The 24667-nt window shown below is 47.5% G+C and overlaps 1 protein-coding gene across 4 annotated transcripts in view; it reads left to right on the top strand.

Moving 5' to 3' along the window:
• Window positions 1-24667, top strand: part of LOC122391536 (inactive rhomboid protein 2-like) — a 117040-nt gene that overhangs the window by 39903 nt on the left and 52470 nt on the right. For 3 of the 4 annotated variants that reach the window (XM_043385572.1, XM_043385570.1, XM_043385569.1), the window contains exons 3-6: window positions 703-827; window positions 5842-5985; window positions 22465-22606; window positions 23790-23912. In XM_043385572.1, the coding sequence (XP_043241507.1) occupies window positions 703-827; window positions 5842-5985; window positions 22465-22606; window positions 23790-23912 (534 nt within the window). Of the gene's footprint in view, window positions 1-702; window positions 828-5841; window positions 5986-22464; window positions 22607-23753; window positions 23913-24667 lie in introns of all 4 variants that reach the window. The other variant, XM_043385571.1, reaches the window with a different exon arrangement.

Genomic DNA, 24667 nt, shown 5'->3' with positions numbered 1-24667 from the left:
TGGCCAAAACGGTGGCTGACTTTTACTATAGCATGACTGTCAATCTGCCTTTGGTATAGTCATAAGCTGATCTCCATGGTTGTTACGCGGCCATTTTACTAGAGTCCTGCCCTCGTAACCTTTCGAAAGTTATCGGAACTATGTTGAGCCTTTCGCCAGTCGTTTCCAAAATAAAGTAAAGCATGTAAACTGCACTGGTCGTTCGGCACATTACTTTCGAACAAGTTAAATTTTCTTAACCTCACCGAACTTGACCAGTAACATATTTGTTTTATATTTTATCGCTTGACCTTGTCTAACGTGTTTCCTATTGATATGTGCTTACCTGACTGATCAATGACCCATGTGAATCTGATTGTAATGGTTAGTCTCAGTGCTTACTCGTACCTTGACTCGACCTAGCTTGACCCACCTTGCGACTCCTTCCCACATGCCCTAACGGAGTTATAGCTAATGAATTTTAGCTGGCCGACTCGACCTGACCTGATCTAGTCCGACCTGACCTGTCGTGCTGACCTGACGGCTGCTTTGATGGCTGGCGTGACCTGGTGGCTGATCTGACTGCTGATCTGACCTGACCTGCTTAGACATGCCATGACGGCTGACCTGACCTGCCCTGACCTCTGACCTGACTGCTGATCTGCATAGACATGCTGTGACGTCTGACCTGACCTGACCTTTGACCTGGTCTCTCTTCCGCAGGCGAGTCGGAGCGATGGCACCGACCACGAGCTGATAGAGAACCCCATGTACGAAATGGAGGGGCCCGGCAAACGCAAATCGGCCGAGTCGCCCAGCTCCGTGCGCGTCTCGCCAAAGGATGAAAGGTCAGTGGCGGGGTCAAACGGGGCTAGCAAGGGACACAAAGTCATCGGCAAGGTCACCAAAGGGCGAAAGGACAGTCTCGAGGTGAAACGAAAATGGAAGTGTTAACCAGACATGTGCATGGATCCGAGAAAATGGATCCGGGATCTGATCCCACGGATCCGGATCTCGGATCCGTAGGGATCATAGATCCAGCTCTTAAATTTATCGAGAGATCCGCAGGGATCATAGATCCGAGTCTAATTTTTTTCCTTGAGATCCAATGAGATCATAGACCCCATTTACTTTTTTGTCAACTCAGAAATCCCAGAAAATCACTCGTTGCAATTCACAAACGTTCTGTTTTAGTGATTTTATGTGATTGCACGTCATTATCCATAGTTTTGTGGCGCTTATTGACGTTGAAACACTTGGAAACCTGATTTCAAATGTTGTGCATGGTGGGATCTACTCAGATCATAGATTCATGTTCTTGGTTTATCGTCAGATCCTATGAGATCATAGATCCAGATTAGATTTTTCACGCCGGATCCGGTGGGATCATAGATCCTAGCCTGCAGTTTGCTTCGAGATCCACTGAGATCATAGATCCATCATTCGGATCCATGCACATGTCTGGTGTTAACTTTATTTTCCACACGAAAATGAGAACTGTTGTACTCACAAGTTTTTAAACCTATACTCTTCCTACGTATTCACGTTCCCATTTTTACAATTTGGTGGAGCAGACTGACATGCCTGAACTTCTTCACAAACTTCTTGTCATTTTCGTCAATCGACTTTATCTGTCGCTCTCCAAGTTTTAGCCAGACTGACGGTCCCGTACCGTGTTCAAATAACAAGTATGAGGTAAGTGCGCAGTGGCTGATCAGAGTCCAATGCGTGGTACATACCGGGGAGTCCCTTACTGCGACACTGCCGCCGCCGGTCACTGCAGCTGCGACTGGCAGTGATTTGTGTCCACCAGGGCTGCCGAATCGATGGATTCTCGGTGACTCCGACTCCGACTCCTGCTTACAAAAATCAACTCCGACTCGGGGAAGAACTCTCGATTTTGACCGGCTCCGACTCCCCAGTCCTGACAGGTGTGCGGAGTCGATTTTTTTTTGTGGCCCAGACTCCGACTCTGCCATACAGCCTCCAAAATTGACTCCGACTCTGACTCCGCTGCCCTGGTTTCCACCGACCCGTCTCAACCCCCCCCCCCGGCCCCGTCCCCGACCCCGACCCCGACCCCGACCCCCCGACCCCGGCCTGCCTCGTCCGACGCCGCGGCTGATCACAAGAGACAGCCTCATTTCCGCCAGTAGGGCGGCTCGCTGGCCGGCGCAGCGGCGACCAACTCGGCTACAATACCCTGAAAACGAATGTTACGCACTGAATGGAATTCCACTGATCAGAGCCTTGTTAGCCCAGGAGATTGGATCTTTCACGCGCAGTTCACCTGGGGAGTTTGATACCCTGGAATTGGGTGTGTGTTGTATGTTTAAGATCCACTCTAGTCGCAGTATTATGTCCCGTAAAATCAAATTCGTATTCAACTTGGAACTTATTTCAAAAATAAATAATTGTCCAATTTAAAGATTACAGCATACAGTTACATTTTCCATCGTTGGCACCGCTCAACAAAGGAACATAGCTACATCATTTTTCAGCCGGTTTGAGAATGCTCCTCTTCTCTAAACTTCCCCATCTTCTCTCGCACAAAGTGCGTATGAGCGTCGTTCTCGAACAAGCACCAGCGGCCGCCTGGGTCGCTCTCAGCCCCCGTCTCCGTATTCCGGGCGCCGTCTCCGGATTCGGGCGCTGTCTCCGGAATCCGGAGCACCATCCGGAGCGCGGCGCCGCTCCGGGCGGTGGGCCGCTTCCGGAGCTGGCAGGCCCGTCGGAAACGGGGCCGGAAGGAAACACTCCGGCCAGGGCTCGGGTGTGGGTCTGTGCAGCCGCCGTGTGTGGGTGGGTGGGTGGAGGCTGGGTTTGCCTTTATGTGTGACTGTTTGTGTACCCGTATGTTTGTCTGTAGGTGGGTGTCTGTCTGTGTGTGTGTGTGTTCGATTGTCGTTTGTTGTATGTGCTTTTAAGCATGTATGTGAGTATATATGTGAGTATGTGAGTATCTGGCTGTATGTCTGCTTGCCTTTCTGTGTGGCTGTCTATATGGGTATGTCTGGAATGTGTATGTCTGTCTATCTGTCGGCGTCTGCTTGTCTGTCTTTTTTTGTCTGTCTCTGTCTCAGTGTGTCTGCTTGTGTCTGTATGTGTCCTGTGGTATGTGTCTGTCTCTCTGTCTTTGTGTTTATCTGTGTCTGTTTCTGTATTGATGTATGCATGTCTTGTATGTATGTCTGTCTGTTTGTATATGCTTCTGTAATGCGTGAGTTGTCAGATGTTTTCGGAGTTTTAGAATTCGAAATGCTTTGATGTTAGTGCTCTTGATGCTGCAGTGCTTCTTGAGGGCTGTGGAAGCTAGGTCTGTATCTGAAGTGGCATTTTTTACGAGTTTCTGTTCCATTTCACTTCCTGTTTTGGCCACAAAACGTATGATCGGAAAAGTCTGGAAGGTTGTGCGGTAGAGAATGTATGTACGCCTCGGAGCCCAATCTTTTTGCGTTGAACTTATGCCCTTAGGAAATCGGAAGAAGGTTTTCAAGAAGGAATAAGCTGTAACCACTACAGCTTATATTTCTCTGCTTCTACACCTACAGCTCAGCTGAGTCTGACAAGAGCAGTTTTTTCTGCCCAAAATCGAACTATCCGTTCCCCTAGCAACCTTTGCGGGCGGTGACGGCGCGGAGCACTGTGTCTGACGCATTAATACACGACCCCACTTTTAACGGCTCCTCCAATCGAACCCATGGGACGGTGCCGGGGGGAAATGAGCAGGGTTTACGTGTGAAATATGTATCCGCCCGGGAAATGAAGAAGCCGGCTATCACGTGGCTCGACTCCGGTGGGCTGTCGCTATCCGGTCGATGGCACGACAGCTCAATATTTGATGGAAAATCAGCGTTTGGAGGCAACACAATGGTGCAAGCTGGAGTGGTACAACTGCGGATGTAGTACTGCGTATTTTTCCGGTACAAGCGTGTAACTGGAGACATTGCGTTGTAATCAGCCGTTTGCAGACCTGTGCGGGATTCGAGCGATGTATGTGACCGGTTGATCTGACTACAAAACTGCAGTTTAAAATATGTTAGAAACATTTCAAAAACTTCTGGATCCAACGGAAATATTGTTTGTTGCATTTTTTATCTGTGCATTTGAATTGGTGACAATTCGAAGACGTTGTGAAGGTTAAGGATCTTTGCGGATATCAATATGGAACCTGTGAAGCCATGATCTGCATTGATCCTTGGCATGTGTCATGTTTCTATGTAAGCCAGCTATGGTCCAATTGAATCATCAGAAGAGAGAAGTTGGTCCTATGACCAACTCCAATTTCCAAATCAAGATCAAAAGATCCGATCGAGATACTAGTTCTCTCTCCGGAGTGCTATTTATGCGTATCTTTGATCATTTTTTTTTTGGGGGGGGGGGGGAGCTCGATTATACTAAAATTTTGCGGCTCCGGCGGCATGGCTGGCACAGTGGCACAGCTCAGCTCCTAATTAAGGACTTTCCAGCTCGGTCTATTACTGCAGTCACCACTACCTTTGGGCAGCCCTTTTTCCGCGATCTCCCCGGTCTGCGATCTGACCCTGCGGCGGCGGCAGTGCCGTCTTGTTTGGTCGGCCGCGCGGCCTGTGCCCTGAGGCGGTGGTGATTGGTCCTCGGTCGCCGGTAGCCTCCGGCCGAGACGCTCATCTGGGGGACGCAGCCCGGGGCGGCGGAGAGATTGCGCTGCTAGGAACGGGAACGGGTGAGAGCGGTTGGTCAGGGTCAGAGGAAAACAGACGGATGTCCTGGGGATAAGTCTGGAGAGAGTGCGGGTGAGGGGGATGAAACATTACATCACGATGGGATTTGATGGTATCTGTATAATGAAAGGAGCTTATAATACACATTATGTGATTGGTTCTAGTGTTCAGTGACTAGCGAGAGTCTCATCAATGTTGCTGGGCCCAATGTTTCTAGCTCCTGAGCAGCTCCTGTTTCTAGCTCAGCGACTCTTACATCGCAGCTGTGTTTTAGCCGAACTTATCTAAGCTAGAGACCGAAAGTTGGTATGATTGAAAATGCCCGTTTTTGCAACGCAACTCTTCATCGTGGATCTTGCAGCAATGTCAATAAATTAACACCATGTCACTCAGTTGCCGTGTCTAGGGTCTGTTGAAGCTCTGTCGGCGTTAAGCGTCACACTCCAGACCGTGTAACCCGGTATTAGCGGTTTGTCATTCCGTCTGTCTGAGTGAGGTCTACCAGTCTCACTCGTCAGTATTGAGTGCTGATCTGTCTGAGACCTCTTGTAATCGCCGGGGTGACACCACTTCAGTCGATTTTCCATTACCTCTGTCGTCTATGTTATTCTACTCGAGTGCCTCGTTACATCTTATTGGCGACAAGGAACAAGGAAATATTATCTAGACAGGGAACTTTGAGGTCACTGACCGAATTTTTGACTCCCCCTTAGACTTTTGACAGACATTGCCGTTCGATCTCGCATTTGACTTTACTAGTCAGTTATCTGACCTCTCTGACCGCTCGTTGGACTGCAATCTGATCTATAACCCCTCTGCCCTAACCTTTCGTTCGTCCGCAGGTGTACTGACCTGTAGTCTCACCGACCGTTTTTCCCAAATGTCAGCTGACCGACTGCTTCGCTGGCCTCAGTGACAACGACCGCTGACTCCACTGCCCCGATCTCTGGTCGCTTGCAGTTTGCTGACTTGCCTTATTGACTTGACCTCCCGTTTGTTGGCAGCCCGTGACCTCTAACCCAACTGACCTAACCTCCGTCCTCAGGCTGACCTTTGAGCCGCGGGACCGGCCCGAGGTCAAACGGTGGCAGACTGACCTCTAACCTCACTGACCTGACCTGACCTAACCCCACTGACCTGACCTCCGTTCCGTCCGCAGGCTGACCTCTGAGCCGCGGGACCGGCCCGAGGTCAAGAGGTGGCACTCTGTGCCCGTGGGCCACGTGGTCCGTACAGACCAGCAGCCGACCCGCGCCCGTCCGCCGCTACAGCCCCAGCTCAGCCGGGTCGACAGGGTCAAAAGGTCAGTCGGGGGACGCTGCACAGACACTGAGGCTGAAGGACGAGCGTGGGTTCGAATCTCACAGCGAGCAGAAAGTTTTTTTTCTGTGCTTTTTGTTTTGGGCGTTGCATATATTGTGCATTTTTATGCTGCGGCCTAGGCGCTAGTCTATGCTACACATTAGAGGCGACGAAGTTCATTAATCTTTCACACTTATGTGTCCCGAAAATGAATACACAAATATCCCTACATTTATTATTTTACCGTGTCGAATCCTATCCAGCTGACTTGGTTTGGTTCGCTGAAAGCCATCCTGCTTTCGTCGCCACCCTGATACACCCAGCGACAACGCCTTCCACGCCGTGCCCTAGTCTACCGGTAGTTAAACAAGTTTGATGGTTCGTCTCGTTAAAGTTTGGCTAGTTAGTCGCAGTTTTCTCGGCGCCAGGGAAGTTCCTCATTAGACGAGGTACGAGCTCATCGCATAGTGGCAGGCGTTAGGGTGGTCCATGCGACGTGGTGTCTTGTTGATGAACGGGACACGCATTACTCGCGGTGCGGGAAAGAAACCAGGGAAGGGTGGGGTGGGACGATAGTCGCTGTGAGGATTGAGGTTGTTGATCTGGATGTTGTGAAATGTTGTGGTAACTGGTAAAGATACTGGAGTTAGTGAGTTAGCTCCGTAGGTGATGAAATATTCACAGTCGGCATTTATTATTTGTTGAATGGTTGATGAAGGAAACATCCTTGTTCTTTGACTCGCATATTTTTTAATATCGTCATGGCAGTGGCTGATTAAAAATAAATTAATTTTCAACTTAAGTCGGTTTTGTTTATCCCTCATTCATACAGTTATCATTGTCTGAAATTTGCAGTTTTGTTATAATCAACACACTCATCCCATTGCATTTATAAGAGCACTGCTCTGATGAAACTTGCCGGTATTCTCTGTCCGGATTAGCCTCAATCCGTCACTGAGATCCCGCTCGGAGGCTTCATGTCAGCCTGCCACCCCGTGTATAAAAACAGCGCTGCCGCCGGGAGACGGCTGGGGGACGTATTTCGCTGTGTTAATCCGATGGTGTCTGCTCCGGGACTGTACTGAGCTGAGGGTGACCCCGCAGTGCTGGGTTCTAAGCCGACCGGGGTAGGGGAAGGCACGAGTTGCTACTGTTGGGTGGACACTGGACAGTCAGAGTCAAGGTTATTTTGTGATAGTCGTGGGCGGTGTTGTGATAGGGTGGCATTCGAGGGATAGTCTCAGATTATATAAGCCTTAGGTTACTTCAGCCGCATCTCAGGCTGCCATAGCTTCAGGCAATCTCATTCTCACTATAGGGTAGGGTGGGGTAATTTGAACATATGGGGCAATTTGAACATAGTGTAAATAACACAAAATTACGGGAAATCCTTAAGTGGCATGACAATAAGACCAATTAGAGAAATTATCGTAACTAAAAGGGCTATCATATGAACGGGGTTTAAAGTTTCAGGGAATGAAGATGTTGACGCACAGTGTAAAAAATCAATTTCGTAAGGAAAAACGCCTAACAACACGTCATTGCAACTTCATTGCAGCGCAAAATGTTGCATTGCTAGCGCCTAATACGCAACGGCTTTTGTTGTACAATGACCTAATCAGTGCCTTCAATCCAAGAAATTTGCTTTTGAACCCTGTTTTTAAAAATGGCAAAATAACTTTTGGCGTGGGGTAATTTGAACATAGTGCAAGAATTTCAATGAAGACAGGGATAGCTCCGAAAAAAACAACGCTCCCAGTTTTTTTTTTGCCAATATTTTCGACCCAAAGCAGTGGCAGATAAGTGATGCCAGTTTTAGAAAATTTACGTCTAATATCCGTCTAATGTCCGGAATTTTCGTTGATTTTCCGTCCAAAAATGTTAAAGTCAACTATTTGTCCAAATATGTCACAAAATTATGCAGCTATCAACACTCAAAACCGTCATTTATATTGCTTATCATGTAATTTTACCAGCCGAAAAGTGTTCATTACATTGAGAGCTTAACAAGCTTTCCATTTGCCAATCAATGCTACGCACGATTACTTGATGAAAATGCTTAAGTGTGCCAGGCCATCGTCCAATGTTGTCCAGACTACTATACCTTTGTGCAATCAATTCCGAATTGGACATTATAAAGAATCGGAACTTCGAATGTCCAGGTTCCGATTGGCACCATTATAACAGATGAAGTAAGGTTTTGTAGAGTTTTTTATCGAACGGAGATGATAGACGTTCTGTTAATTGAAGAGAGGCGAATTCTGTCAACTGACCGGTGTGCAGCGTGCAGATATTGATACTCTGCAACTGTTATTTTTGTTGTTGCGTTGATTTTTCAAATGAAGGTATGTTTAGAATTGCTCTGCCTATTCGTATATGGGTTAAACAACATTGGTGCTGGCGAGACTATCGCTTTTATGGCAGGTAAAGGCAGTATGTTCAAATTACCCCACGGTGGGGCAATTTGAACACACCGTGACTTGGTGGAGAAGTGATGCTATGCTATTCAAGGTATGCTCGGCTCGTCCAAAAATGAGGCTTGCATGGTGAAAGCAAGTGACACATGCGCGACTGAAACAGTTTTTCTTCATCCAGGGTTGAGCAGGAATTTGGTACAACGGAGAAGACGTAAAAATATGTTCAAATTACCCCACACTACCCTACCTCAGCCCCGGAATATCTCAGCCTGTTGCTATCCTAGCCTCAAACCAAATCTGTGCTTCAGTCAGACTATATCTAAGCCTCGGCAATCTAAGTCTCGTACGAAGCTTGAGACAATCTCAGTCTGTGTTTGTCTTCAAATCAGGTCATCTAAGCCTAAACCCACTGTGAGCCTCAGACTTGCCGCAGGCGATAGCTGTGCTGGCTGAGACACATAACAAACTTTGGTGGCAATTATTATATGGACTGAGAGAGCGGTGACGTTCTGTTGGCCAGACTTTCATCGGGACTGGCTCGACACTGTCGATACTGAATTAACACTCCTGAATCGAACCGACACCTGGCGTCATGTCGTCTGTGCTAACTTTGAGTGTCGACACCGATTAATTGTAACCGTAGGTCCCGGTGTCACCTAATGATTCTGTGGCGTGACCAAATAACAAGGAGAGCCACCGCTTCTCCCGGAGACTGGCAAGGTCTGCTAGCCCCTCAATGTCTACGGGGTCCGTCAGATGCTCGTGGAAACCGCTTATTCTTCCTAGAGCGGAGAAGGGGGCGTCACAGGGTCCAAGTGTCTATCTCAAATGGGTTTGGCGACTCTACGGCGAGCCGTAGTCGGTCGGACTGGCCGGCATGCCGGCGCCAGTTGTTATTGAAATGAAACGGCTTTCTTTTGAATGATGGAAAACAGCTAGCGCAAGAGGCATTGTGATTGCAGTTAAACTCAATCGCTGAAGTCCCAGGGAAGAATTATCAAATCGCCTAATGTTTGTTATGTAAGACCTGTTTTTTATTGATATCGATTAATGCAAAAACAGTTGTGAAACACCACATACGTCAATTTCAATGCGACATCACGTAGCACGCTTTATATTCATATATTCCTCCGACGAAATGTGACAATCAGCGTCCTCGCTTTCCGCCATCCTGTTCTGCTCAGCTCCCTGAATCAATAGACAATCCACTCTATATTGATCCAGAGCTACAGGGTGTCCCAAAAGTTCGTTCTCACCTAAATTTTACGTTTTTAGGCTCTCTTGCTTAAAGGCACGCTGAAATTGGTTCGTAATTGAGCTTACGTGGTTGCCATGGCTATTAGAAATATGCTCCACAGTAGCTAATTTCTGTAGACAAAATAGTTTTTGCTAGAGAGCCCGCTTCCTACAGAGAAGGCTAACGCCGCAACATAGAGGTCTCTGATACGGGTACGTCTCAGTATTTAGTCAGCACGTGACCACTCGCGACGATTGAGGGTGATTGAGGCCTACCAGTCTGCAGCCAATGTCCATCGCTAACTGGACGCACAGTCAGCAAGTGACGCCGATGATTTGTCGGGAGTCAATCACTGCAAGTTTATCCTCTTTCCAGTCAGCCCTCAGGAGTGAGCCAAGTGGCCAAAACTGTGTGGCGTTAAAGTGGCCATCAAAAAGGTCAACGGGTTTGAAAGTTGGTAAGCAGACTTTTCAGGATGGATTACCAGCTGTTTAAGAGTGTTCTTTCGGGGTACATAACTCAAGGTGACTTAAGCTTTGCTTACCGGAGGGCACAAAACAGTCAAAAACGTCTTAAAATGGCCAAACATGAGTTTCGTTATGCCTTAGGCTAAACAAAACTAGAGGGCTGATGACATCAACCAGGTCATATGGACTAACTAGTCCACGTTCGAGATGAAACACCCGTCCAAACCCGAAAACAACCCCATAAGGGCGAAGGAGGAGGCCTCCGTTTCGTCCCGCTATGCTCCTATGTAAAAGGCCAGGGTCACTGTTGTGGGATTATAGGCTTTCTGGAGTTGACCAAGCTGCAAGTGGCAACCCAGAAACAGTTTTGGGAAGCAGAATGCTTTTCCAACAACATCTAGGAGGATTTTCAGCCCTCAAGCTGAACTCGAACCGCGAGTATGAACACATTTATAGAGGAGAAAATGGCATCCGGGATGTCGTAGGCCCATCTTCAGGCAAGACAGTGCATCAGTGCACAGGTCAAGCAAAGCTTAAAAGCGGTGCAAGGAGACTGTGACAGGCGTTTGTGGCAAGATCACATGCCAGGCACTTCATCGGATCAAAATTTCATAAAAATTTGTTGGTTATGCTGAAATTGAGGCTCGTCGAAGCGTAGCACTGCTCCAGCCTCGAGGAGCTCACGGCGCATGTCAAGTCAGTCTGGGTCAACTTAAAGCCTGCTATGCAGCCAAACATGCCGGTTGGCATGCCGCTGCATGTATTCATGTGTTTGCCTATTAAATGGGGAGCGCATTGAGGGGTCATAAACATATCAAAACGCAATGTACTCTGTTTCACATGCAAACATAATGTGAGAACGAACTTTTGGGACACCCTGTAGACCCAGCTGGGGCGTGTATCAGTGAGTGAACGGCGACCGCTTTAGACTCCAACTTTCCCACTGTGGCTATGGCCACCGATCATCAGCCTTGGTCAGTCACCCCAAATAGCCGCAGCTAATGCTCCTCTCCGTTGTTGAATAGGGCTCTGAATGTATAACGTCAAAAGAAGCTCTGCTATGGCAGTTCTGAGCGAATTAGGCGCCCAAATGGGGAGTTAGGTTTATCTATAGACTGGGAATCTAGGCGCTCAGCAGCGTGGGCCGTTGAAACTGGCAATTAGAAAGTTATCCATAATTCTACCTTTTGTGGTGGACATGGGTCCAAAAGCTCCTGTAATGATAATGATGGTGTGCGTTGATTTGCATGGCGTTTCGATAATTTAAGTGAATTATATGAATATCGAACTTTCATGATTCGGCCAGTTAGCTATCTCCACCGTTGAGGAAATGGAAAGCTTGCTGTTCACTCAGAACGTAGTTTGCCCATTGTGCACACGCGTTGCAATAAGTGAATTCGGTGAAAATGCCAGCACCTATTCCCTCTGTTGGACCATTTTTCGCTCTCTAATGTGCGTGCTTTGAAAACAAGTAAGGTAACACCGCATGTTATCTTGCATGGTGAGATAACATAAAAATTACTATGGTTTCCGTTCCAACGAACAGTTCCGGACTCAGCCACGAGACTGTTCATGAACTGCGCACCATTCCCACTACTGACAGCATTGAACCCGTTGACCTCGTTCAGTAATCTCCATCCCAGACGCCCCCATCACCGCCCACCACCTCCCACTCCCTTCCCCGCCGCGCACTGAATGGGGGCGTGATTAGCCATCTCGTGTGCAGCAGCTCGTCTAGAGTCGCCGCCAACTTGTGGACCTTTCCCAAAGCGACCGCTGTGCCCGCGGCCTACCTCGCAACTTTCCGCGCCGCCCGCCCGCTCCCCGCAGGCGTTAGTATGCGGGGGCCCCGGCGGAGGTTAATTAGGCCGAGGTGAATGCTCTTCTGGGGCTGGTGAGTGTTTGTGCGGGAATTGGCGATCAGTGGTGGCAACTGGCTAGCGGTCTTGGGTAATGCTAGTAAGAGTCGGGATGGCCTCAGGCCATTGGTCAGTGGTCGTAGGCGAGGGATAGGAAAAATAAAGGACTGCTTGCTCTTGAAGTGATACTGGTGGCAGTGAAGATGATCACAGGTCGATGTCACAGTGGAATAGAGGGAACCTCTGTACGATGTCCTGTGCCCTCATTTGACGATGACGCACTTGTGATGGCTACTTATGCATCGGGAGTCATCAGAATAACTGACGAATAAAAGCGATGCCAGTATTATTCTATTATTTAACCTCAAAATACCTGACTAACTAATATTCACTAAGGAAATTGTAAAAGGGTAGTCTTCGCAGACAGCGCAGATCAAACGTTAATTCTGCCAATGATATCGATATTGTACCATCATCCGTATGCCGTCGCTGCATGGTAAAACTCGATTCCACAACTAGACCACTCTAGCTCTACTAATAAAGCTTGTTAAGAGGAATTCCCTCCGTCCCTCCGTCCGCTGCGCCTCCATAGGTACGGCCCTGCCGCCGCTGTGCCGTGCCGCGCTGCCGTGCTGCCGCCTGCCGTTGCTCGCTCTATTGATCGTAGTACGGCCGGCGCGCCGGGCGGGCGCTACGGTCACGTGTCGTCCCCAGGCCCGCACGGACCGGCCGTACCGCGTTATATGGGACCGTGCGGTACACAGGTCCGCACGGACCGGCCGTGCCGTGCCGCGCTTTATGGAATGCCGTGTCATGCAGAAGACTGTGTCGAAATGGGGGCCGTGCCGTACCTAGGTCCCAGGCCCACACGGACCGGCCGCGTCGTGCCGCGTTATACAGGGGACCATGTCGTATCGCGCCATGCGGTGACTGCCCTACCGCCCTATATATGAGCAGTGTCGTGCGTGCTATACGGAAGGCCATGCCGTACTGCGCCATACAAAAGACGTGCCGTAACTGCGTTATACATGCGGTTTTGTCATACCGCGCTGTGTGGGACCGTGCCGTACAAACGTTTTGCCCTGAGAGAGCTGTGCCATCCCGCAATATAAACACCAGCGGTGCCGTAAAAAGGCCGCACCATATGTCGCTTTACAGTATGCTGTTCTAGCGTCTTCAATAATTTTCGAAAGCGTAGGCTTCATGGAGATTGGATGTAATAATGGATATGTGCCACTCTCCCTGTAGCCCTTCCTCTTCACTCTAGCCACGTGTGAAGTCCACTGTCCAATCGATCCCCTTCCAGGAGATTACGTCATAGTCGCCTGTCAAAATAGAGCTGAAAATGAAATGTTTAGCGGTTTGCCGTCACGACAAAACTGTGGCGGTGTCCGAAAGCTATCGATTTCGTGCCTATGTAACCGCTATCTTTGCATTATTTCAATGGCTGGTGTTGGATTATTTAAATTGTTTCCAAGGTTATTTAAGCCGGACCTTTACTGTGTTTGAGCGGAAGACACAGCTCTGGTTAGTTTGAACATCTTTCATGTTCTTTTTCAAACGTTACTGAAACTGAATGATCGTGCTTTGGCCGGAGATATCATCTCGTTTCAACATTCTTTGATTATATATTTTCCTTGTTCTTAGAAACTTTTTCCCTATTCTCTGGTTTCCACTGCATCATTTTTAGCTCACTCTTGGTTCTACAATTCTCTTCTCTTATCTCATGTTTGCCCATTTTATACACTTCTGTCCCAAATCTCCATTTCGTTTTCACCCCAGTTTCTTTTTTTCTCGCGTTCTTCGTTCCCACTCTGGTTTCTGGCGCTCGGTGAACCTATTTGTTCCGATTGATCTCTCTCCGTTCCCCATGCATATTCGATGGTCGCCGAGCCCTGGCCCTGTGCGCCGTCGTGGTCCCGTCTATTTTCGTTCCTTGGGGCAGTGCCTCGGGGGACGTGGGTCGCGAGAGGTCGACCCAGGTCACTGCCGGCCGCTGGGGGTTTGATTCTCGGACGTAGATGGGACGCGTGCGTGCTTGAAATAGAAACGATTTTTGAAGTGGGTTGGTGTGGTTGGTGGATACGATTTGGAATGGGGTGCGGAATTGCGCTCAAGAATTTGGAATGTAAGACATGCCAATTGCCAAGTGGCTCGAAAGAGGAAGATTCAGTACCACTCTGGCATCAATCGGTGATGACGTATTGAGACGTAAAATAGCCGTGATGATATGTAAAATTGTAGCGTAACAAAACGTCTTTCTCTGAGTACGATATAACATGTGGATGTTAGCTGAATATTCTGGGAGGATTAAGTGGACTAGGTTGTTTTTTTTTAGGCATGCATTTTTCAGTTAGATAGTCAAGCTGTTTTCTCAGGCCTGCATGTTGCATTCGTTGTGTTTATTTTTGGTAATAGGCCGACTTAAGACATTGCGAAATAACCCTGACAACAAGGTAACTCAAGTGGTTGTTTACTAGAGTTGCAAAATTTCCCTACCGCACTACCGGCATGCCGGTAATTTTTCACTACCGCAGGTTTATTCGTGGTATCTGGCATGTCTTGCCGGTAGCATGCCGGTATTTTTGATTTTGTGCAAAAAAAAAAAAAATATCAGCAAATGATTCAAACTTTGGACACTAAGAGGCTCTCAAATTGTAGCAACAGCAATATTAGCCACTGCAAGATACATTTTGTGGTAGAAGTTCCATTGCCTAGTGTAGGGGTAACACATGGACCTCAGCATTACACACAATTCACAGGCTTGGTTATAATTAGAATTGTCAAGAATCTACTGTGGTCTATAAAAGGAAGAATACTCATTCATGTTGCAAAAGCACGATAAACTAGTAACTAGTAAGTTTAATGGTGGTAATACGTATAGCACAATAAAATAAATTAATGTTCATGACAACATTCCCTAGGGGAAAAGGCAGAATCACAACACCAAAAAAACACAATGTTTGGAAACTGGCCTTGAGTAATGAGATCCTGAGATGTGGTCTGAGAAACTCTACAAAGAATTTGACACTGAAAATCCAACTGAAAAGGCAGGTGTTAGGTAGCCCTGAGCTTGACTTTGGTCCCATAATTAAATGAAAATGGATTTGAACTGGCATTTTGTCTTATCTTTACAAGAAAACACATCATGCAGGCAAAATTGACGCAAAGTGGCGCAAACCAAGGCCGTATAAGGCGCAAACAATTAGACAACCAAGGATTTACTTTTGAGATTCTCTCTCCCCTAATGAATGGATGTAATCTGATGACGTAATATTTATTCATTTACCCTTTTGGTTGAATAACTGAAGAGAAATAAATTTCTTTGTAGTGAATTACACTACAATGTCGATTTCATTATAATTTAATATTGTGTTGGATAATTTTTATTAATATAATCATTCACGAGGCAATGGCTTGCAGTCGTTAAACATTTTTTTTTGCAGCGTTTTAATCAGCTGGTGAAAAGCCTCTGTTATGGCGCATCTGTTTCGAAATCGATAACCTTGTGTTTGTTCCCGCTTGAGGTTGGGGAAGATGGAAGATATCGTTTTTATACATATTATTTGGTGACTATTCTCAGGACCAGTGAGTTATTAACACATTTTTTACATGATTCGTATCTTATTCACGAACCAGCAAGCCATAGTGGATAAGAAAAAGTATATGTTGATCTCGCTTCCTCAGGGAAGATGGCCGAATCTGTACTTGTTTACCTATGTTTTGACCATCTAGATTTCAAACACTTGGCTGGTGCCTGCAACATTTTATGAGAATATGGAAAAGTAGAACACCTGTGAAATGTAAATGTGATTACTGCTCACTGTCCAGTCTTCAAAAACACATTTCAGTAAAGTAATTCAAGTCCTCACCTTTTTGATGAATGTAATACTGTAATAGTTTTTTTTTGTAGGCAATACTTCTCTGATTACAGGTGATATTTTAACAGTTATAGACTGGAAATGAGTTTCAAAATTGTGGGTATTTGTGGGGCCAACTCAGCCAAAATCAGCCTGCTGGTATTTGTGGTTGGACAATGGATGGCTGTTGGGTGGGAGGGGTACTGAAACTGCCAAAATGTGGCACTCTTGCAGGGGTAAGCTAGAATCAAGAATGCAGGTTTTTTAGTATGCCGGTAATTTGGCGGTTTTTTTTGCTTGGGGCGTGGTAGCATGCCGGTATCCCAGAAAATTTTTGTGGGGCGGGGCGGTGCCGGTAGCAGCCTTTGGGGAAAACTTTGCAACTCTATTGTTTACCAAAGAGCCCTGCTAGTTTTTTTCTCTCGCCCGCTTTCCGCACTGACGTCACTCGCAGTGTTGTCGGCGTTGCGGACGATGTATGGAGGTTCCTACGCCCACCGAGCTGCACTGTGCCCGATACCGGCACCGGAGGCGTATTAATGACACCGAAACCTGATCTAGGTCAACGTCAGGGGCAGAAAACGTCGGCGCCTGTGCGCCGGTCGATGCGGTCTTGTATCTGAAGCGATCTCCAGTTGTTTGAGCATGGGTATCGTGTTTTATAAATCTAGCATAGGGCTAGAGTCCTACCATTTCTTTTTAAATTTTAACATAAATTCTATGATGTTGCATGGTAAGAATGACTTTGGCATCCCAATATCAACCATTAGTGTCCTACCAATAAAAATCAGAAAGTGACACCCGTGCAGATGAGTTTTCCCGAGGGGTTTAGTACTGTAGATCTGTCATCACGGGGAATCCGGCTGGACGGAGGTCGATGGGACGCTGCTGCAATTGCACCCTGGTTCGTTCGATAAGTCAATGGCGAAGTTTGCAGTCCGTCTCAGGCTCAGCCGAGATGCTGGTCACCGATACTTGTTCGGGCTCGGGTTCAGTGGAGTTCTGCAAAAGCAAAAGTATATGTAAAAAGTCTGTTGTCCCTTCCAGGGTATATAGAACAACGGGTACACCAACGACGCGGAAAGCGCCCATTTTACCTGGATGAGTTACATGGTAGGTGATATATTTTTTGAATATGGAAAAAATAGAGTATTCTATTCTGACGAGTAAAGCCAATTTCATAAAGCAGTTATTTTTGAATTATATGTACCAGAAATAACATACTAACCATAGTTTAAAACTTAGTCTAAAGTTAGTTGAAAAGCGTATAGTTGATACTAAGATGGAAGGAATCAATGGAATGCAGAAATGGCGCAGCTGTTTCATTCTCAAAACGTGTTCGCAAGCAGGATTTACGTGATGCTAGCGACATCTATTAGTGTAATCGGGGATGCTGATTGGCTGATCGAGTCCGTGAGCAGTATCACTAACTTACGCCGGTACAGAGTTGAGGCAATGTGCGCATGCGCAGGAACTTTTGCTTTCATGGAGGGGCTTTTTGTACCTCGGGCAGCGCCCAATGCTTTTTGGACCTGTTATGGCCTCCGCATCGAAAAACGCTAGATAAAAAGGTTGTAGAGGAAGCTTAAGGCTACCTTTCCCCACAATAATATTGGTACTTTATTGTTTAGCTTACGTGTGAGGCTCGCTTGAAAAGGGTCGATTTTACATGGAAACCCTATGGGGTAGTAGTTTTTGAGCGCCCATTTGGCCTAATGCTACCAACTGTTACTGGCTACCCCTGGTCCCTTCGGAATTGTAGTTAGTCATTTTTTAAGCATTTTCCTCATCCTTTTCATTTGAAATCATGAATAGTGCCATACGCGCAGCATTATACCTTTCCTCATCTTTCTCCCTCCCTCCTTAGTCGTTCTCCCTTCCTCCCTGAACCTCCTCTGTTTATTCATCCCCACCCCTTCCCCCACATTGTCATCCTGAGTGTTGGAAGTTTATAGATTGTTGAACGGTCTCCGTGAAACTAGCGTATGTACCTTCTCATCTACTTCACACACTGACAGCTCTGGCTTCATAGACTGATGGAGAGGGACAACAAGACCTGAGGCGGTTCCAGGTAGTGTGGCGGCTATCCCAGCTCCTTTCTCAGAACTGGGAAATGGTGTGTTTGGGCGATGATAGCTGGGTGTCATAATGCCGACTGGTGGTCTTAAATTCTTCATAATGGGGCGTGACGAGGGATGAAGACGGAGCTCGGTGTTATCGGTGTGGACGTCAGGTGATGTAGGGAGACGTCATGACGTTTTGACGTCAGCTGTCTCCGGGATGGTGACGTTTAGAGTGATGTGTGAGACGGACTCGCAGCTGGTGGTAATATCCGCTCGGATTGGATTGCTGTTAGTTTGGTATGAGACGGATTTAGCGGCGGTGGAGGTGCTGCTTGAGTTTAACGTGGTTATGTAGATGGATTTCATTCTGAGATAGTGCATGTAACCCATAATCAAAGACGCCACCTGCTTGTCACCTCGAATTTATAAGCTGTCTGTACTTCCAAATCTTCCTATGGCAGCGCAACATTTCTTTAGCTCCGACGCAAAGTAAAAGGAGTACGGCTTGACAATATTCGGTAAGCACCATATCCGGTGGACTTGGTGCTAACCGCAACTTTCACGCCGCTCCAAATGGCCATGAAGCGACCGAGCCACGTGTCTTGCCTGGGGATTGAACCCTTATGGTTGGGGCGGTGACGCCTATCACGCAATCCCCATGTCGGTAATTACAGTCGACGCGATGGCAGAGATGGCCGCCACACCTCTAACGCTGATTCCATCCGCCGATTTTGACACGCTGAAACAGCCCACTAGCCCGCTGGCCCGCTGTCTCGCTCGCCGGTCCAATGGTCCGTTGGTCCGCTGGCTGGTTCGATGGTCCACTCTCCGCTGGTCTCCTGGTCTGTTAGCGATATTGTCACCCTCCTGCTAAATGGCACACTCGGAACCGACGACCGTGGGCGGCCGGGTCTATTTCGGGCTCCCGAGATTTGTTTTAGTTTGGTTAATTTGCTCACCGTTATGGTGTCAAAGTCGCCGAGTGTCAAATGTCAATCTCTTTTTCTGGTGTAACACTGGATGGTGTTTGATGTGATTCGTTGAAAATATTTTCGTCTATAATACCGGTGAATGACCCACGCTACGTAATAACAATGATGTAATGGCCGGGGCCTTTACAGTGTTTTTACCAACATTTAAGCCGCGTCTGTTGTGTCGGATTTCTGGCCTTTTACACCGCTGACATTATATATATTTCGAACGATAATTGCCATCGCGTTAAGCCTGTTATCTATACCCCTTGTCGCTGTAAATATTTGGCATATCATTCCATAGACGATTAACCCGCGCCCTGGTGGGGTCTGTTTATAACGCGACCTGGTGGGGGGGGGCTATTTTTTGCCCCCCCTCGTATCTCCGAAACTACTTGACGGATCCGCAAAATTCAAACGGCGTTCGAAAGGCCTGTCAAATTTGTCGAAGGAAACCAAATTTCATTGACCTCGGGGTCACCGATGACGTCACAGGTCAGGTCAAAGATGAAATGTTTCACCGTTCACGGGTCTTCTAGGGAATGCAATATAACACCGAGGAAAACGCATTTTGTCGAGAATCAGCGGTAGGGCGTCAGTTGCCTAGTAGATATGTTGCTATTAGAGGTCACTGGCAATACCAGGTCAGGTCACAGGTCAGGTCACCAAGGGTCACAGGTCAGGTCACATGAGCCCAACTTTACTAAGGTTGTGTGATACATGTTTTATGGCCAATTTTTCATTTCCAACTCAATGGTGTTGGTTATACGACTATCAGGTACGGCTTAGGTCACTTTCTGGTGAAGTTCAGGTCAAGGTCAGGTCAAGGTCAGGCCAAAAAAGGTCAAATTTTAAAGTTGATAGTTTTGCATAAAATGGGTATTGATTCGATGCAGCTCGTCACGGGGAGTCTAATGGTGGTCTTTGTTTTGCGCTACGGGGTCTAGAATTGCTAAAAATTGAGTTTGAAAATTTGACGTCATCAATTTTGAACAGTTTTTTCGCTATAACTTCGCCAAAAAAAGAGGTATCAATCTCAAATTTGGTATGTGGATGGAAGGCGGTAAGGACTATCACATATATTCCGGTTTTTGCGAAATTCAAAAAACTTTTTGTATTTTTCGATTATTATATCAAAAAAATCTATTTTTTGATTTTTGGGGGTCCAAATCCAAAAATTTCAAAAATCCGAGATAGCAGTTTTGTAGCCCTGTCCAATCTACAGCTTTTATGTCTTTATCATTTTTCTGTATTTGCAAAGCTATGGGCCTGACAGCTCTTCCCGCGAAACCCTTTTTTGGGTCGAAAACGGCAGAACATGACGTCACTCTGACGTCATTTCCGGCCAACCTATCATAGCCTTTGGAAAAATTTTTGGTCACAATGTGTAAAATTGATGTCCGGGAGGGTATTGAAAGTTTGGTGACGATCGGCGCAGCGGTTCTGGAGATATATCGAAAAGTCTGGAGGGGGGGCAAAAAATAGCCCCCCCCCCACCAGGGCGCGGGTTAACGCTCGGTGACATATTAGGCTGCGTGACCTCGTTCAGGTTAAAGTTCATGTTATGACACAATTGACGAGTAATAAGTTCGGTGCCGCGGCTGTCCTGTTACCAGGTGGTGTGGAGTGTTTGTTTCGAATTGACCTTTTCCCAACCGACCAATGGATCACCGACCACAGACCAAGTGACCGTAGACTTCTGACTACTGACTAGAGATGTTAATCAGATACCAACTTTTTGGTATCCGATACCAAACCGATACCAACTTGGTATTTGGTATTTCAAATCTCATGCATTTGGTATTTTGTTGGCATTGTGAATCGTCCCTTATGTAAGAGGATGTGAATTTGGTAAACGGTTGGTATTTTCCTGAGTTTACCAAAATGGTTCGGTTTCGGTATTCTCCTATGATTGAATGAATGATTCATTCATTCCTGGAACCGGAATGAATGAATGAATGATTATTGTTTGTACTTGGTTTGGTATCGGTACCAAGATTTTCCGTAATTGACATTACTACTGACCCCTTCACCACCGATTAATGACCTCTGACATCTGACCTAAGCGACCCTGCTATCTATCGCCACAAGTACTCATCTTCTGTCCTTTATCCACCTGCCACCAGCCCTCACTGGGCGTGCCGCCTATCCACCAAACATTTTCCACACCTTTTGTCCATATTCACTGCTCTACCGTCAGACATCCTTGGGTTATAATCTTCCCTGAACCGTCTACAATCCACTATCCACCATCCACCATCCACAATCTACCATCCACCATCCACCGATCATCCACCATCCAACGATCATGCACGGTCCACCATTCCTACCCCCCCCCCCCCTCCACCCACACCCAGCTGTGATGACTGGCGCGTGCCGTCCGCACATGACTGCTGGCTCGGTCGCTGCCTCCCCAATTACTCCCTGTTTACCAGGCTCACTGCCGATGGGCCGGTAGCGTGAGCACACGACGGGCTGTGCTAAGGGAAAGCTCCAGAGTGGGGGGTCGATTGACTGCGGGTTACGTCATTGCAGGGTCGGAACTAGTCATGAGAATGGCATTTAGGTGCAAGGGCTACATGATAAGGAGATATTTGTGACTCTTGACTTGAATCTGACCGTGACTGATACTTCATTGTGTCTGTGAGCTCCAGTCCCAAGTTTGACCATCTTCTGTGAACTGAACTCGAAACATTCCACGAACTTGTCGGTTCGAAGCTAAGTACCTCTTTTCGTACTAAATATGACCTGTTGCTAGCCGCATTAGCGTATGCCCCGTCTGGAAAATGTTAGCCTGAAGGCATAATTTAGTAGACAGATCCACCAGTTCGTCTCACCTGAGCACGTTCCTGACTGTCTGCTGACGTCATCGAGCTCTAGTGACGTCATCTGTGTGTCTCGGGGGCGCATTTGGAGCGCACTTGATGGTGCCTCGTTTGACCTATTCGTAATCTCTCTCCCCTGACCTAAGCTACTGAATGAGGCGCTATAACGAGATTGTTGGTAGCCGACGGCAGTGAACTAGCCAGAGTACGGGGTGGGGTCAGCAGTGGCGGACACTGCCTCCAAGTGCTTAAGCTTACTTGGCTCAGATAAGCTATGTTTACTGCCCTAACCTTTGTTGGGTTGAACCAGGCCGAAACTGAAAGCTTCAGGCGCACAGTGGGTGTAGTGGGGTTCTGCATGGTTTCCGTTCAGACAATGTAGAACGGCGAATAGTATCAAGCTTTTTCAGTACGTTTGTTGCCGGGACGGTTTGTGATAGCAATTTAGCTTCATGCTGACGACACACTTGTTTAGAATATACGAAGGACTTGATCGGATTCCACTCTTGGTTTTCCTTTTATACCCACTCACCGTTCTCAGCTGCAAACGTGCAGCACTGGCACCCATCGATACAATTCCTGACTGTGCTTATCTCCAATTGCAAATGACCGAGTTGTAACACCGAAGCGTACTATGATGCCTTACCGCATCACTCTGTTTGTCCCCAGCTACTTGAAGCTGATAGTGTGCAAAGCCTGACTGTTTTTACACATTTATGTCCGTCCCCAGCTACTTGAACTACGGCACGAAGCCTGACTGTATATTTCTCTCCTTCCCCAGCTACATGAAGCGCGGCACGAAACAGTTTTTCGGCCTGGACGACGAGTGTGACGATGAGAACCAGTGTCGGTGGCTGGACCGGCGGCGGAGGCTGGCGGCCAAGGCTTACGGACGGCTCAAAGACGACTCGGACCACCCGCAGGTCAGTTGAGGTGACCTGACCTGACCTGGGTCCTGTCCTGAGGCTAACCTGACCTGACTGCGCCCAGGGTCCTGAGGTGACCGCGACATGACCTGGCTTTTGAGCCTGACCTGACCGTGAACGGCCCGTGCCTGGCCTCTAACCTGGCATTAACCCTGTTCTGGACCTGACCCTGACCCTGAATTGACCGTGACTTTACCGCGGTCTGATCCTGACCCGACCTTACCCTTACTTTCCACGACATGAGCCTACCTCTGAGCCTCACCGCTCTAGTAATAAGTAATCCGGCTCTGAACTGACTCCTAAGTGAACCTGGACCCAGAGGCGGATCCAGCTCAGAGGTTTGGGGGGGGGGCAAACCATAAAAATTTATCGATTCTTTCCATGCATCGTCCATAGGCGTAATGTTAAAATCATGCCGTTTGGGGGGGCAAATGCCCATTTTGCCCCCCTGGATCCGCCACTGCCTGGACCTAGCCGTAACCTGAATGTTGTGTTCAGCCTGAACAATCGCCTGACCTGACGCTCACTGGCCCCAGACCTGTACCCTGTCTGATCTTGATTTGACCCAAACACTACGCAAACACCAGCAAAATCCTGGCTAATCCTGAGCAAATTCTGGCTAAATCCGGACCAACTCCTGACCGGGCCGGATTTTGTCTGACTGTGACCAGTTACCCTGATTCGGGATAAATGGGATCTTTGCGCGCTTTGGTGTCTCACGGTGTTATTTTGTTTATGTTTTATTTGGTGCGGTTTACGTGTGTCCTTATGTCACTGTGGGTTTTATTGGACTGCTTGATATAGTTTTTGCTTATTCTAGTTATGAGCTGTACTTTCCTTTGTTTTTTTTTTACACTAAGTTCGTTTGATTTGCGCGTCTACGCATGGGTTTGCTGTACATTTTTTCTTTCGTTTGGCTTGTGAGTGTGTCTATTTTGCTAGTAGCTTGCATTAGTATTAATCCTTTCGTTTCTATCTCTGCTCTTGGTGTTCTGTTACCGGCCCGCCGCACGTGTCCGGTTTCGTTCGCACTCTCCCCCCCCCCGGCACCCCCTTCTGGTAGTTTTGTCCGCACGGGCCGCTCCCCCGGTTTTCCCTCCCTGAGTCCGCCCCTGCGCTGACCGGTCGCGCGGCGCCATTTCAGACAGCTGACCCGGCTCATTCGCCCGTCGGCCGACAGATGTCTCTGCCGGCGGGCTACGGCGCTGACGTCACCGATTCCATGGGCGGCACGCTACACCGCCGCCGGCACAAGGATAACGTGGGAAAGATGACACTCCAGGGACTCGGCTATGTGGCGACGGTAAGTCGGCGACGGGGTCCCCTCGCCGCCCCCCGCATTCGCCAAAGTCTGTATGGTCGCCGAGGCTCCCAAGCAGCATGGCATGTTGTCCATTGTATGTTTTTTGTGTTTACTCGTTTGGGTTGTGTATATTTTGTTAGTTATGTGTGTTATTGTGTGCTTGCATAAAATTCATATCCCTTGGTCTAGTGCGAATGCATTGATCGGCAAACGAGTGGTGAGTGTTGAACTTCTTAAATATGCAAATATCAAGATTATGTACGGCTTGTCGCTTCTGGCACCATTGTCTGCAGCCAACGATTTTAATTGAATTTGCCAGCCAAAAATAAGTGATCGAGAATTTGTCCAACCACAATTGATTTGTGGGCCTGTCACATTATTTTCTTTTCTGTCTGGTAAAATGGGTACGAAACACTCATGCATTCAATGCTTTGGGGCACATGCGCTTAGCACAGATGTCGTCTATTTCTGCGCCAAATTCGTTGTGGCCAAAAGGCTCATACAGGTCTGCTCTCATGTTGTTTTGTTCGTCATTTTGTAGATCAAAGTAAGAGGTATTCAAAAGACCCACTCTAATAGCAAAGGTAAATGATTCAATGAATAGCAAGGATGCTTAGAACGTAGAGGAATTTAATATAAGCGTACCTTGTCTGCATTGTATGCTATTTTTTCTAAGCATTGATTTAATTTCTAAAGTGAAATAAACGTGCACTTTAGCACTGATGCCAACTTAGGCTAAGTTAATTTAGTCCATT

The sequence above is a fragment of the Amphibalanus amphitrite genome, unplaced genomic scaffold (assembly GCF_019059575.1).
Source record: "Amphibalanus amphitrite isolate SeventyFive unplaced genomic scaffold, NRLGWU_Aamphi_draft 000443F_arrow, whole genome shotgun sequence".
Lineage (NCBI taxonomy): Eukaryota > Metazoa > Arthropoda > Thecostraca > Balanomorpha > Balanidae > Amphibalanus > Amphibalanus amphitrite.
The sequence above is the reverse complement of the archived record's forward strand: the minus strand, read 5'-3'. Positions and strand labels throughout refer to the sequence as shown.